We start from the raw sequence: 16301 nt of genomic DNA on the forward strand, positions 1-16301 counted from the left end.
ATCTAAGATGACTAATTTCTGTGCAGAATGTAGTGTACTACAGAGGCGTCTGCAAAGATTTTCAACCGGAGAAAAATTTTCGCTAAACTCTCGTTCAGAACATCTTCTATCATACACAGTCTATTATTTGGTTCTTGTTGATCATTATCAAAGAAAGCAGCAGTGAAAGTAACAGCATTGCCATTGTTTCGCTAATGAGACGATTCCTTTTTTTTTTTTTATTTAATTGTGAGCGGTGGTAGCGCGCACAAAAGCAAGCCATGCCGCGAGCAGCGAAAGGTCGTAAACACTCACTATCAGAATGCGACAAACAATGCATGACACAGTACAGTAATGCATTTTCAGCTTAGAGTGACATCTATTACAAAGAGAACGACACTTACCAGATCAAAGTAAAATAAGCAATCAATTCAAACCAGACGAAGCACGTGAAAAAGGAATGGTACCCGTATAAATAGGTACGGAGCACCTGACTCATAGCAATGGCTACATGGTAAAGCTTAACTGCTAAGCTTAAGATTCGAACCAAACCTAAATTGTGTCTCATATTACAGTGGACCAACTTTGTTTCGATTTGGATGTGCGACCTAAAACTTTTCTCTCCCTTGGAATTTCGAGTCTCAAATTTCAGGTGCGGCTTAGAATCGGGAAATTTTTTTTTTTCCTTGATTTCGAGTCTCATTTTTCAGGCGCGGCTTAGATTCGAGTGCGGCTTAGATTCGAGTAAATACGGTAATAATCAGTTCTCCTGTAGCAGTGTAGAACAGTGTGCAGGCTTACATAGAATCTGTCCATATGCTTTTCTTGGGTTTGTATTATTAGCAACTCATATCTGTATTTAATGTAGTCTTAACCCACTTTGTCAGAAAATGTCTCAATTGAGATTCAGTTAAACATGACCTCAAGTGACTAATGAATTATAAGTCTAGAGTGGTATTTCTCTTTCCTCACTGGAGATCTTGCTCTTACTGCAGATATCTCTATGATAACGTAGGCTGGTGTTTATTTCTTGTCTTTCCATGTAGTCATTAATTTCTTGCTACTTTAGGGTTGTGCCCTTCAAAATAGTCTCCTTCAGCTGTTACACAGTGGCAGAGGCATTGTTTTTAGTTGTCTTAGTAATGGTGGAAGATTTCTGCTCAAGTAACTTTCAACCCACAGGTTACAGTCTTTTCAATGCAGTTATTTTCGTTACAGTTCTTCTGGATGTTATCGAAAGTACCAAAGTGATGCTTTTTCAAGGTTTTTTTTTTTTTTTTTTTTTTTTTTTTTAAAGTGTGGAAAGAATAAGAAGTTTTACAGGGCTAAGATCTGGCAAATGGGAGTCTGAGAAAATGCAGGAATGCTTTTTCTTGCCAAAAGTTGATGGAGACTATCACATGATAAGACATTGTCTTGTGGTGTAGTATCCAAATAGATACAGCACATGTGATCACATGTTCTGGAGGCACACATTCCCCGTGCACAGTCCTGTAGTCATCAAGAAATGTATTCATTCTTGCCTTCTTGGGACAGGGAGAATTTCTGGTGTGCCACTTAAGAATTCGACATTTTGTCTCTGAGTCAGATTTGAAAATCCATGATTTGTGACGTGTGATAATGCAACCGAAGAATTCTGCCTCTTTGAAGGCTGTACAGAATATCAAGACACACACATATCACTGACTGTACTTTGTTTCAACTGAAGAAATTCTGTTCAACAATCTTTTGTGCATCTCGTAATCTATTATTAAAACTGAAGGACACTGAAGCTGTTCAAATTTTACCCATCATTGATCATTCTCTTACTTAGTTATTTGCCAATCTGATCGCATTACACGTTCAATTCCTTCTATATTGGTGTCTTGTTAGAGTTCTCTGCATTTGACCTTCTTGTCTCACTTCTTACCAATCTGCTTAAAAGGGCAAGTGGCAAATTGCACCTGTGCCCTGGATAGAGAATGTTTTCCTTAAGCTCTTTGTAACTGTTCATAATGTACAATAATGGCTTTTCCAGCTTCACACAAAATTTGATAATGCAGTTTTGGTGATACTTTGCCATCCCTCATCCTCAATGCACTTGACAAAAATTGCTTCACTTCTAATGCTCCCAAAGTTCAAGCTGGTACTCAGTCAAAGTTGTACCAAAGGAATGTGATGGCGCAGTGACATAGGAAAAAGCCTAATTATCATGATATTAAAACTGCAATAAATCTTCCTTACAGGGATGTTTACACTCGCTTATTCTTTTCATGGACTGTCAGCAAATGTAATTGGGAGTGCAATAGAACTGTGTACACAAATTACCCCAAATGACACAGCATACATGGTTTATGGGTACAGGTGTAATAGATACAGATGTAGTACTTGAGTTGGGATAAAATGTGTTAGTCCAAATTTATCTCACCAACCTAATGTAACACAGTTTTTAAGTGTTTGCTTACACACAGGTCCTTCTTGAAGATTTATGTCTTATACGCTGTAGCTGTCTCTTGCCTGTTGTGCAACAATGAAAAGTAAAGATGTCATTCTTAAGATTCTGTACCACAGTTGGTAAAAATATTGTGTCTGTCTGTCTGTCTGTCCATCCCTGTTAAAAATCTTTTTCTCAGGAACAGATAGATGTATCAAGTTCAAATTTGTCACGTACTGAGGTATACAGTCCATTGGCGGTGTAAAAATTGAAGCTTTTAAGTCAATGCAGTCAGAAGATATGGTCATTTGTATCACATAGTTTATTACTCGCAAAGTTACTTATCAGAAACTATAGGGTATTTTCTGTTGGTCTAAAATCATTAAATTGGCAGGAACCAAGGTTTCACACTAGATGTAAAGGGAAAAAATCAGAAAATTGGTAATTTGTAATTCATCACACAAATATGTGTCTTTTGTCACTTGTTATCCACATACAAATTTAAAATTAAAACATTCTCGAAAATCATGGAATTCCCGAACTGACTCCTTGCCAGTATCATTGTTGATTATGGGAAAAAATCATAGAGATTCTCTATTCCAGGGTTGGGTGAACTATCTACGTACATAATTAAGTTTGTACGGAACCCTCATAGTGTGAGTCCTACTTGCATCTGGCCTCTTTTGTTAAGCATCTCGTGATGGGAGCATATATTTTGTCTGGGTAGTTTACACATTTCATCCAACTGTATATTATTGGGGGGCTGGAGTAATGACCAATTAAGGATTTCTCCTCAGTCTGCTCACAAGAAAGCGAGATTCGTATCTCTTGTACTGTAACTTCCTTGGCAGATTTTTTGTGGAGCTAATATTAGAATGTTTTGTACTACTGTCTGTCTGTCACTGTCTTGATGGTGTTTTTTTAGTGTCTGCTTAAGGGCATATTAACCATACGACAACTAATGGAGTCGAAATATTATGAACAAATATAGAAATGTGGGTGGGGGTAAGCTATGTACTCCCACATCTTGCTGATCCTTGAATCAGGTTGAAGGCTCATTCATTCTTTTTGTTCTGTCAGAAACTATTCATGATTTGGTGAGTGGACATTTTCATAAAGCTCTTTTTTTCCAGTCTAAACAAACACCAAGGTAAAATTGTGTTGAAGGAAGTTGCATAGGGTGATATCTTACTGAGATAGTTGAAACCCAATGGAACATTATTTGTTATCCATGTCATATTTTTTTGTTAAGTAATTTGTCTACCAGATAACTCTGAGGAAGTTGATTTCCTTATTTTTGTTTTAATTAGGAAGTGGGTGGTATCCAAACTCTTTCTGTTGTAAATTTTACTTGAACATAAATGCAGATACTAGCCAAACCAGTTGATTGCACTGTTGTATTTGACCACAAATGGCACCTTTGCAGTGTTCTGTATAGTTGTAAGAGCATTATGTTGGGAGAAGCAATTTTGAAAGTGAGCAAATTGTTAATGCTTGTTTGGTGGGTGCATCTGTAATCATGATAGCTAAAGCATTTGGTGTTTCCAGAACACAATATCAAAGAGTTGTACCCCATACAGGGAAAGTGGAAAAACATTGTCCACTAAGTCACAAAGCGTATGAAAGTGTGTTGAGTGACAGTGATAGTCATTGAAGATAATTGTGATGAAAAATGGCGGATGGCAGCTGAGAAGGTTATTGCAGAACTGTAAGTTGCACTGGCGAACCTAGTCAGTACCAGAACAGTGCTAAGGGAACTCTACAAGCAGGGAATTGCAGGGCAAGCTGAAGGAATCCCAAAACCACACATTACTGATGTAAATGCCTGAAACAGAAAATTGTGGTGCCGAAGCCTTAAAACCTGGACTATGGAGCAATGGAAGAAAGTCATTTGGTCGGATTAGTCTGGTGGCATACTGTTTTCAACTTTTGGCATAATTTATGTCTGAAGAGTGAAACATTGTGCCAATTCGGTGGTGATTTGGGCAGTCTTATCATGGTATTTCATGGGCTGCAAGCTCGTGTTATTGCCAAGGATTATGTGACCATCCCACAATATAGTGTTTGTTTGCCTATGGTGATGCTGTGTTCCAAGATGACAGGGCTTTTGTACCCCACCTGGAAGGCGACACGTGGGTCTGCTCCTGAAAACTGAAAGGTTGCCTGAATGTAGGAAGTGAGTAGGAGCAGGAAAAGGTAAGACACGTCGGTACTGTGTTTCAACTTGTAGATGTTTACTATAGGGAAAAAACAAGTTAATCAATGGTTACATAACTTTGCAATGAGGTGCGAAGTGTCACAGTCGTCTGCTCTTGATCAAATGGGCAGAATCTGGAGCGGAGCTCATAGAGCTCTCCTGCTCCGGCTAGAGTGCGCTGTCATGTATTTACGCCATAGCATCATAGCTATCAATACCACAAGGGCCACACAGTTCTCATAATCCAGGACTGGTTTTGTGGACACAAGGATGAATTGTCACATCTTCTCTGGCCACCTCAGTTAATAGATATCAATGTTATTGAGACTTTGTGCACACTTCTCTCCAAAGTAGACCACAATCACCATACATTTCAGTCATCGTTTTCTGAACTTGCCCCTAACTTTCAGAAAGAACGGTATAAGATTCACTTGGAAACCATATGGAACTTGTAAGTTTATCCATTCTGAGATGACCGGAAGTGGTTTTGAATGCCAGCAGTTTTTCCACATCGTAATAGGTGTGTTAATGTGTTGTTTTTTTCAGTGTTTACATATTGTTATCTGCATTGTGTATGAAGAAAGGCTTATCAAATAGATTTCAGCTTAGGGTTCTTGTACAACTGGGTGAAGTTCCATAGGCCCATTTTATATGCTTTTAAGCGTTGCGCATTCACATTTATTTAAAACTCTGCACCGTGTGATAATCATTGAAGGCTAAAGGAAGTATGCTGAAAATGTAACATTGTTGCAGTATGTCTTCAGTATAGCAACAATGTTACATTTTCAGCATTATTCAGGACAGGAATTTACTGGATATGAAGTTTGAAATTGCAGTTGAGTAGCTAACACACAGGACCGTGTACGTATGGAGAAACTTGAAGGAGAAATTAGTTTAGATACATGATAATCTGAAAAGAAACAGCATTGATTCGGAAGACTGAGTCATAAGAGAGAATGAATAAAAATTAAGCTCTAGAACACAGTGAATAAGAAAGTGGAAGACAATTGCTGACCAACGAGAAACAAAGTAGTGGTAGTTCAGTATTCACTACTTCAATTATGAAAGCCTACATAAAGTCTGTAAAAAGATATTTGCATCCTTTGTCAGACTCATTTTTGGCGGGAACTATTAAGCATTTCAGATTTAAATTAAGTGAGGTATACATTGTTGGGAATCTCTCATATCAGAAGACTCAAGAGTGAGATGCATGAAAGCTTTGTTATGATTCTCATCAGTAGGTGAAAAATTAATTATGAGAGTTACTTTAAAGCCCACTTACCACCCAATAAATCTCCATGATTCAACTACAAATTTTGAAGACTACAGCAAAAAAATAAATAAATAAATAAAAATTGCTTAACAGTTTAATAGAGATGACAACCTACAAAGCTCAGGCGCCTCCCCCCCCCCCCCCCTCCCCACACACACACACACACACACACACACACACACACACACACACACACACACACACACGGCACATAGAAACTATTATGCACCTGGAATGCTAAAGAGAGAGAATAATTAGATGATAATTATCTCTTGTGTTCACAGAGAATCGAGGGGAATTTCTTGAGAAACTGCAGCGTGCTCGATCCCAAGTGAAGCCCAATACCCCGAGCCAGCCAGTTTTGACGCATGCTGGGCCGGCTCGACTAGTAGTAGGGAACTGGGCATTGTCCTCACGAAAAGAGGGAGAGCTTCATATACATAATTCTGATGGCCAGCAGGTATGTATTTATGTTGTCATAATCTGCATTGCTTAATCCTTGAGGTCCTTTGTTTACTCCAGTCTGCTCAGTGTTATGTGGGTGATCCTAATTTGCCACTGTAATTTATAGGAGTCAATAACTTGTGCTGCTTGTTAAGGTGACTAACCTACGAGGTGGCCGCTACAGGATTGGAGTGGAAGGTGGCAGAGGTGAAACGTAGAGCAAGCCTTAAGTATGAATTTACAGTAGGTCTTTTGTCTTGGAGTTGGGAGCAAACTTATAACAAGTTGTGTATGTTCTGAAGGTTGGATTGTGAAAGAGTGGAAGGGAATTGGAGGAACATTGACAAAGAAGTCTTTCTCATTATAATCACACATCAGTCATGAACCCTGCCTCTCACATTGATCCCAGAAACTTCAAAATATATGGTCAAGGACAAAGTGTCAGAAAATAATCCACTTGTATGAGTACTGTGAGAATAGAAAATAGTGGAAAAGCAATTTAACATTAATACTTTCACAAACATGAAGCTTTTAACAGGAATGTGTTTATGTTTAGTAAAGATACAAATGCTAGTAATCCATTTCTTCTTAGGTTGACCAAAGAGCTAGCAGTTGTATATATACTATTATGAAGTTATTTTTTGTCACTTCAGTATTGAGGATTTAAAATAAAACTGCAGAGTATTTGTGAATATCATATGTAAATATTTATTTCATTTAGAGTATATTTTTCATGTGAAGCGTGTGGTTTTTTAATTGTTCCAGCAAACAACTATTTTACGTGAAGATCTACCCGGTTTTATTTTTGAATCAAATCGTGGTACGAAACATTCATTCACTGCTGAAACTTCACTTGGTCCAGAATTTGCTGCAGGATGGACAGGAAAGCGAGGAAAACGGCTACGATCAAAGATGGAAGCTATGAAGCAGAAGGTATGTTAATACTGTAATTACTGATACCGTGTCGGTCAGTACCTTTGGACCTTCAGAGACCTGTTTTGGCATAGTTAACAGTTAGCTGCAGTCATTCTTTTGTGCAAAATATGTTTTCAGTTCCCACTCTTTTGCTGCCCACGAAAAAATATCTAATCAGAACTAAATTTGCTTGAGAATTTGTATGTGGTTTTGCAGCCAATACTTCATAACACAGTTTTGTGAGTTAATTACTATTAATTTTTAGTATTGCATTTAGCATAATATCATAAAAGGAAAGTAATATTATCTTCAGTTTGTAGAATTAACACTGATTGTTTAGAAATACCAGTAGTGAATAGTGTAAATGACCTGCATCAGACGCTGTGATAGTTAGGTTATTGTGGCTGATTGCAGAGAGATGATACACCAGTATTGTTGACATAGATCAGGGTAAATTTTATCCAGTGCAGTGTGGTTGTGAACTATGTACTAGTGCCTGGAAGGAGATCATGAATTGCTGCAGTTACAGTAGCTACATGTGTGCGCCTGTGCGCGTGCGCGTTGGCGATATATGAATTTTGTTAAGCAAGTGGTTTTTTTTTCCCCTCCAGGTGAAAGTTCAGGCCCAAGAAATCTATGACAAGTATTTCAAGGCAGCTCAGGCACAGCCCAGAGGAGTAGTTGCAAAGCTTGGGAACATTGTGGCTCAAATTGAGCTAGCATGTCAGAAACAGGTAAGCCTACATCGAGTGTACTAATGAAATCTCACAAGCAGAAAAAATTTCTAATGCTTCCCTTGTGTATGAAAACTGCTTATGCTTTGGTTATCCATGTACCTAAATTTAGGTCAGTCACCATTCTGTATACAGTATCACCCTGCTTTTAAGTTCCCGGAATTAACAGTTTTCTGCCGTTTACGACGTTTTTTTATCCTTACCGTCAAATTTCCTATTCCCACAGTGTTCATTTGCAACTGATTTTGCTTCAACATATTTATAATTTTCCCCCCGATTTACACATTACAAAAAAAAATTTCATGGAGAAAAAATGACACTGGCATGATGCTGGCCATCCAGTAGTGTTAACAAATATGACATGGTTAAGTTTCTTGACACCAGGGCACTCTACACAGTGGATTTTAACTGCTGACCATGTAAAAGTTGGAACAATTTGTGCTGCATCTCCTGCTGCTGCCAAGCTCTACTTGGCGTGGTGGCTGATAGCAGTAACTCAGTTTGTTTGAATGAAGATATAGTGACCAATCGCAACCATTTCTTAACTGTGATTGTTGTGATTGTGTCGATCCATATTTAGCGTGTTTTGGGGTTTGGCCACTTGTAGTGCTAGTTGACACCGTCATTCACTTTGCATTGCTCAAATGTTTTTAGTTTAAACACAGCACCAGTTACATATCTTTTTTTCTGCTGTGCAAAACTCGTTTCGAGAACTTATTTTCGTTGTCAAATGCAGGATTTACGTATGTATTTTTTGTGATGTTACACAAGCAAACAATGTGAGTGATAATTTGCATGTGTGTGGTTTTCTACATAACCAAGGATGCACAGCACCTGACCACCTCAGAAAGATGGCTACAGTGTGCGAGAAGCAGAATTACATATATTCAGACACCACACAAAATACTTGTGTACGTATTTGCATTTGACAATCAGAAAAAATCCTCGAATAGTGTTGTGCTGTCGTGCTGAGCATGAAAATAAATAAATAAATAAATACTGCAGTATTTCATTATTTAAATAATGAATGACAGCTGCAAGCTTTCAAAAACATTGATTATGACATATGAAATGGAGTCAAACATTCCTACTTCCGAGACAGTTATCAGTTACACCAGTAGTTTTTATTAGATAATAAACAAGTCCCTGACAAGTCTTTTGATCCCTGTTATGTACATATGCCATACGTAAAGTGCGAAAATGCGAGGGGTATCCTGTAAAAGTGGGGTTTCACTGTATATTTTGCATCCCATTAGGTGTACTATGTGACATCAGCTTTGTTCAGAATTGCCTGATTCTTATTTTGTAATTTTTGTTAAATCATTTTCCGTATATTTCCTTTACATCAGATAAAACCTACTTATTATTTTAGTTCTGTCTTGTTTGTTTTCTCTCTGATTTTTTTTTATTATTTTACAGCTTCCATAGTAGGTACAAAAAACAAGGGGGGAGACACACACACACACACACACACACACACACACACACTGTTCGACAGTTGCCCATGTAGCAGGTGGGGGTGTGTTTTAGCTCGTTGAGAACAGGGAAGACATCTAGGGCAGGAGGAGGTGAGGAAGTATTGGAGAAAATGTTGGGTCAGCCATCAAAAGCGGTTTATAGAATTTGTTTGGGAACTTCACCTTCAAATAAGAAATAATTATGGGTTGGATTGTGATTATTGTGGAAGATAAGGAAGCAGAAGATATAGTTGATGTCAATTATGTTAGGATAGGTTGTGTTCCATTGTGGAAAGGTCATTGCTGTGCTTGATGTGATTTCCATAGTGACAAGATAATTGTCTGAGGATGATGAGAGAGAAACTGTGAAAAGACAATGAGAGCAACCTTTCTTTTACTTCTCAGTACTTCCCTGCCCTCTCTTTGGCTCGTGTGTCTTAACATCTCTTATGCATTCCCGAAACATTCATGTGATAGACAACCACTCATAAACAGTAGTTGCATGGTGAATGCACATGCGTGTGTTTTACATGTATGAGAAAAAAGCCTAAGCTACTCGGAATTTCTGATTATTTATTTGTGCTTATACAGCTCCACCGGAGTTAGTGCTTTTCCTTCTTTGTAGTTTACTGTTTCAGTGTGTTGTTCTGTAATTATTGCCATTCTTTCAAATTACAGCACATGCGTGGTGGCGATGCGTGGCGTGATAATCTCCGTTCTGCTCTGGGTGAACTGACAGCTCTTCTGCAGGAAGAAGGTCTGGTGTCAGCCTACGAGTTGCACTCGTCGGGCCTTGTTCAGGCGCTATTGCAACTTTTAGCTACAAGTTACTGGGATCAGGGCCAGCACTCGCGCACCACAGCACGCCTGCAGAAGCAGCGTATCCGAGTTTTTAAACGGTGTTTTCAGGTACATATGCATTAAGATACATGTTAAGTGTGTAGATAAGAGTAAACCTGAATAATAAAATACAATTCATAGCTGAGCTAGCCATCCATGTATAATTATCTCAGTGAAGACAATACAGAATCTGATGGCCTCCTCCTGTTGGGCTGCCAGGACCTGTCCTCGCACATAACCCATTCCTACAATGCTTCTTGTGGGATATTTCCATCTCCTCCTACAATATCCTCCATCCAACACAGCCACGTACTGCCACTACCTTCCTCCATTATTTGCCTGGCTTAAGAGCTTCCTAAAACTTTCGTGTTGTGTGTGTGTGTGTGTGTGTGTGTGTGTGTGTGGTGTGTGTGTGGGGGGGGGGGGGGGGGGGGTGAGAGGAAACTTCTCTATTGTGCCACAAAAATGTGCCTGTGTACCTCAGGTGTGAATGTTGGATAAGACACACCTAGTGTGTGAAAATGGCAAACCTGTTGTCCTACATCCATTTGTAAAGCATTTGACAAAAATTTTTGCATTTACAGCGAAAGTAGTCAGACCTTTACATTCCAGATCAAAATGTCAATATATGACATTAAGGAAATCAGTTACATATATATTTGCAGATCTGTATTTTGCAGCAACACAGTGCATTAGAAACAGTTGCCAGTCGTCAAAGCATAGCCTAATTCACCCCTATATTGTTTTGTTATGGAGAGTTCGGAATTAGTTAAGGTGGAGCTATCATTGATTACTCAATTAATACGCCATCTCACAGGCATTTGACATCACATAATGAAAATAAGATGAAAACAAAGCAAAACCTTTATTAATGTGTGCTCCAATATATTTAATTCTGCGAAAGTATAAGATACAAGAAAAAGGTTTCATTGTGATGTGTAGTCAGTTTGTAAATGATTCACTGTTGGCATGCTCTTCTTATTTTGTGCCCGCACTTCTTGCTCCAAGCCATTTTTTCTCTCTCTCCCTTCCATTTTCATCATTGCCTTTCATTATTTTTTCTCTTTTTCAGCATTGCTAACGTCAAAGTTTGTCTATTTCCTACATTGCTTGATTCATCTTCCCACTGACAGGAGTACTGTAGAGCATTGGTTATTTTAAAAGAATCGGATTTTTCAGGTTATCCATCATTTACAAAAACATACAAAACTAGTATTCATAGAAATTTGAAACAAACAAACAAACACAGAATTTAACACAAACCTGTAAATATATGTTTTGTATAACACATCTTACAAATAACACCGCATAAACGCTATGGTCAGGGTTCGAATCCTGCACGGGCATGGATGTGGTGTTGTCATAAAGGTTATTTAGGTTTAAGTTGTTCTAAGTCCTAGGGGGCTGATGACCTCAGAAGTTAAGTCCCATAGTGCTCAGAGCCAGTTTTGAACACTGCATAAATGGTTTGAAAATTGCAGATGACCATTAAAAAGAGGGCACCAGTTTAATACGTATTTGTTTCAGAGCTGAGACACTTTTCTACTGCTAAATCTCGCTAATGTTTCAAAGACAGCAACAGAACAGCATCGGGTTTTTCTTCTTGTGAAACCAGTTCACAGCTGTCTCAAGGCATCCCCACTGGATGGACTGTCCACAGCACAGTTGTTCTCCTTTAGTCAAGACAGTGTAAGTAGATCCATGACAGCTTGTAGCACTGTTGCCAGCTTTCAACTGTGAAATGCCGACAGCTGCAGGCAAAAACAGTAGCCGTCTACAGCGCTGTGACAATACTGAGGCATTGCTATAGAGATATTTGCACCACCACAACTGTAGGGTGTCTGTCATCGATGAAACCGACAGCTGTCTGTCGTCGATGACACTGACGGTTGTCTGTCGTCGATGACACTGACAGTAATTTCCTCATCTGCCAGTACTTGATAGTCGAGTTCAACACTATTGCACTCAAGCCAGTCTTCAATATTTTCCCTGATTGCATTCTTCGAATTTTGAAAATTGCTAAGTTACTATCAGTGTATTGGTTGGCAGTAAGTGGTAAAATGGCCAGATTGGCCAGCCCAGAGTGGAGCCAGTCCAATGCCAGCAGAACTTCAAGGTGCGTACGCAATGTTAAATTTGCTGTCTGAACACTTTCGGTTAACTTGTGTGTCATTTGATCATTATTCAGATGATTGGTGCTCTACTGTATTTACTGTATTCTGAGCATAACTGTTTCATTTTTGCCCCTTTCCCCTCAGGTTATCACCTGATGGTGAAGAATTAGAATAAAAATGTTATATTCATAGTGTTACGATGATTACTGCCACCATTTATGGACAAATAAGCTTGCTTCTTCAGTCTTATTAAAAATTGTGTGTTTAGCTACAAGTCTGGAAACAACAGATTAGTCCATGAGACTTTCCTTTTGATGAAAAAATAGAAAAAAAACATGGTTTCTTATGGTGTGGATAATAGGGTAATAGTTTTAAAGTGGATCAGATTTTATCATTGTCCTTAAAACTTTAGTTTTACTCCTAGTGACTTTCCCTGTAATGCACCAAGGAAAATAATAATAATAATAATTTTTGAGCCAGCTAATGTGTTGTGAAACATTAAAAATTTTGTTGATTATAATTTTTGTTGCAAAAGTGAGTTTTCACACTTCTCCTCTGAGATGGAAGTTTATTTTTATTGTTTATTTTCAAGGCTTTCTAATTTCAGCATTAGGATCTAGGGGAAAAAACATGACCTGTAATTGATTACATTTGAATAATATATTTTTGTTGAAATTAATTGAAACGGTTTCATATGTTCCTCTTTTATTATTAGGACAAAGAATCAGGTGTGAATTCAGTGTCTGTCCTGGTGCACAAGTTGGTTGCCGTTCTCGAATCAATAGAGAAATTGCCCATTTATCTCTATGATAATCCTGGCTCAGGATACGGGCTGCAGGTAAGTGATATAAATCCCATTATTTCAATTTTTCCTGAAAGTATCTTGGAGTATGTATTTGGTTTTTGCAGACTGCTGGTTTTCTTCCTTAGAAATGTCCTCATTCAAGTTTCCAAGCTAAGCATTCTAATTAAAATTTGTGTACTTGTCAGTTGGTTACTCACTTCGGCAAAGTGGACAGAATATTTGGAAAAGGAATTAATTGATAACATCAGGTGACTCAAAATGTGGTATACCAGCCCTATAGTATCACTTCCATTGAAACATTTTGCTATAGACCAATTAAAAAAAAAGAAGAAAAAGAAAAAAAGAGGTGGGAGGAGAATAGAATAAGACTTGACAGCTGTACAGTTTCGCTGGACAAAGTATAAAGTTGGTAGAAAATTGGTATTGGCCCAAGCAAACATGCGGTGCTATGAGATAGCTTTCCACCACTGTTTTAGTTTGGCCACAAGTGCCTTTGTGAAGAAATTTAGCTTAGCTTGGCGCTACATCATGTAGTCAAATAAAACTTAAAATTGACAGAATATTTGACATAAAGGTAGTAATAACTGCAACGTCTTTAAATTTCAGTTTTTGTGATTATGTTAATACCAGTTGTTATTCCTGGTGGAAAGCAGATGAGCTTTTTCTTCTGGAATTATTAGTAATGTAGTATTTGTATAAAGCATGAAAACAGTGTCACACTCCATGTTTTAACTAAGTGTAATTCTGTTAATATCGGGCTTCCGAGGCCCTCCACAGTTCAGATTGAAATTCCCCCCCCCCCCCCCCCCCCCCCATTTAAAATTTTTACTGTAGAATCATAAACTGAACTTTTTCTGCCTAACTTTACAATATTATTGATATTAGTAATTGTACAACTATAAGTCTAGTAGCTGGGTCTCTCTGTTGACAAAAAATAGTATTTCTATTTCCTTATGGAAACAAAACTTTTGATTATTGCCCTTCTCTCTCCATTTTGGTCGACTAGGGACCACATCAGTTCAACTGTCTCTCTTTCTGAGCTTTAACTGCTCCCACCCCCCCCACCCCCCTCCAATTCTCGTGCATTCGTTTCCAGTGTTGGTCTTTTCTCTAGAGTCCACACCTTCCCTGTCTCCAGCTTTGACATTTCCTGAAAACATTTGTAATTTTTCTTTAAGCAGATCTCTTGCTGGATATCTTCAGGGAACATCCAGGAAAGTGATCCCACTTAAGGAAAAATTTCGAACACACTCAATGGTTTCCAGGAAAAGCTGAACCTATGTGTTATTGATATTGGTTGTTGTGCATCTGTAAGTCTAGTAGCTGCACTTCTCTATTGACAGAAAAAATATTATTTCTCCGTTTTTGTCGAAACAACTTACTATTTCTGTATCTCAGTGTTGTAGCATACAGTGTTAACAGCTTCACATACTTTTCTCTTTTCTGTTGTCATCAAACTTGGATCGATCAAACTTTGTACAGTGAACTGTCTGTGACTCATGAACAAAGTTATATAATGGAGCAGTGAGTATAATTGCTGATTTACCTGGGATTCGTATGTTTTTGAGCAGTCTGTACTAATATCCTTGAAGAGCAAAGCGTTCATTGAACCTAAGGAGCACTGATGTGTGTATTCATTAGTTTTCTAATATCTTCCTCTAGATGTCTTAAGATTTGTGGGAAGTTCAGAGTTGAAGGAATAATTGGGCAGAGATATCCCATACCATTAAAACTGTTTCAAGCAGCTTTCCAATCCGTAAACTGAGAAGAAAATGGTTGTAACAAAAAGAGGAAGAATACATATTAGTGGAATGCGCCTGAACCACCTTTATTATTACTGCACTGGAAAGTTCTGGATGGAATTCAAACAGCGGCCAGAGTAAAGATATGTGATTGAGGAGAATTTTCCTTTTTTTCCCCCCTCCGAAAGTCAACAAATGACCCGTTTTTCAAAATTTAGTTTTTGTAGTTAAAAATCAATCTTGGTACCATGCATAACCTGTTGAAACAGTTTCGTCAAAAGCCAATATTTACGGTTACAGGGCGTTGAAAACAAAGATTTTTTGTAAAACACTTGATATTTGGCCTCAGCCACTTAAAGCAAAAGTCAATAAATGCAAACTGTGTGTGGCTCCTGAGAGACTTGAAGGGAAAATAACATTCTAGGATGTTGCTGACAATGATAATGGGAGAGTATTCTGCAGAAAAATAGAAAATAAACTGTAGACAAGCACTTGCCACCATTGCCAACATCAGAAGTAAATTAGTTGTTTATACAACAACATTTTCTGATTATTGCTCAGTTCGAGCAAGGTTTTTCAGGGCGAAGGAGCATCAGTAAAGAAGCAAAAAGGAAGAATACAGCATGAGAAAAAACTTGGCTAGACAGCACCTGTATGTACCGCTACATTTGAAACATCATCAGAGATGTCCAAAAACACTCTCAAAAGGACCAAGAGCTGGAAAAAACGAATCAATTAACAACAAATCACAGCTTCCACAAACTGTGTGCAAAGAAAGTTCAATGCAATAATGGAGGAGGAAAACACAAATGTGGTTACAGTATAGTTAGATATAAAACAGAATCAGCTAAAATGAAAGCTCTCCGTCGATGAAGTATCCTACTCAAGCCAGGATTGTCTATACAGTTTGTACATTACAGTTCATTCTTGAGCACAGACAAAGGAAAGGACTGCTTTTTATACTTAGCTTGAAACAGGAGGACAGAAAGTATGTAACTAAGTAGCATCTGCTCTATTAGGTTTTCCCAAAAACCTTGAGGCACCCCAGCCAGAAAATGTCCAAATTCGGTTATTTTCTGAGTCTTGTACCAGTCAAAACAGTTACAGTAATTTCGTGTGCACTAATGACCTTTGTGGACGAAAGCAAAAAATTTAATAAGCTGATACATTATTTCCCTATTTTTGGTCATGGCTGTAGCAATGACGGAGTGTTTGGTAGAGGGCTAAAGACTACAGGAAAAGGAAGTATTCTTTAACCAACTGTGTACTATAAAGTGCTGGAACAATATGGCTTCATCAAGCTGCTAAAGTTTGGGAGACAGGATATCAGGTCCAGTACACTAAAAGCTCTATGATCTAAGATGCTTTTCAAAATAACAGCTCAGTGA

At 38.2% G+C, this 16301-nt stretch overlaps 1 protein-coding gene across 1 annotated transcript in view; it reads left to right on the top strand.

Annotated features, from left to right (window-relative positions):
* Positions 1–16301, top strand: part of LOC124620049 (E3 ubiquitin-protein ligase Ufd4) — a 307195-nt gene that overhangs the window by 128519 nt on the left and 162375 nt on the right. The window contains 5 exon segments of the mRNA XM_047146715.1: positions 6147–6322; positions 7072–7239; positions 7833–7955; positions 10091–10321; positions 13082–13204. Of these exon segments, the coding sequence (XP_047002671.1) occupies positions 6147–6322; positions 7072–7239; positions 7833–7955; positions 10091–10321; positions 13082–13204 (821 nt within the window).

Source organism: Schistocerca americana, chromosome 6 (genome assembly GCF_021461395.2).
Source record: "Schistocerca americana isolate TAMUIC-IGC-003095 chromosome 6, iqSchAmer2.1, whole genome shotgun sequence".
In the NCBI taxonomy this organism is placed as follows: Eukaryota; Metazoa; Arthropoda; class Insecta; order Orthoptera; family Acrididae; genus Schistocerca; species Schistocerca americana.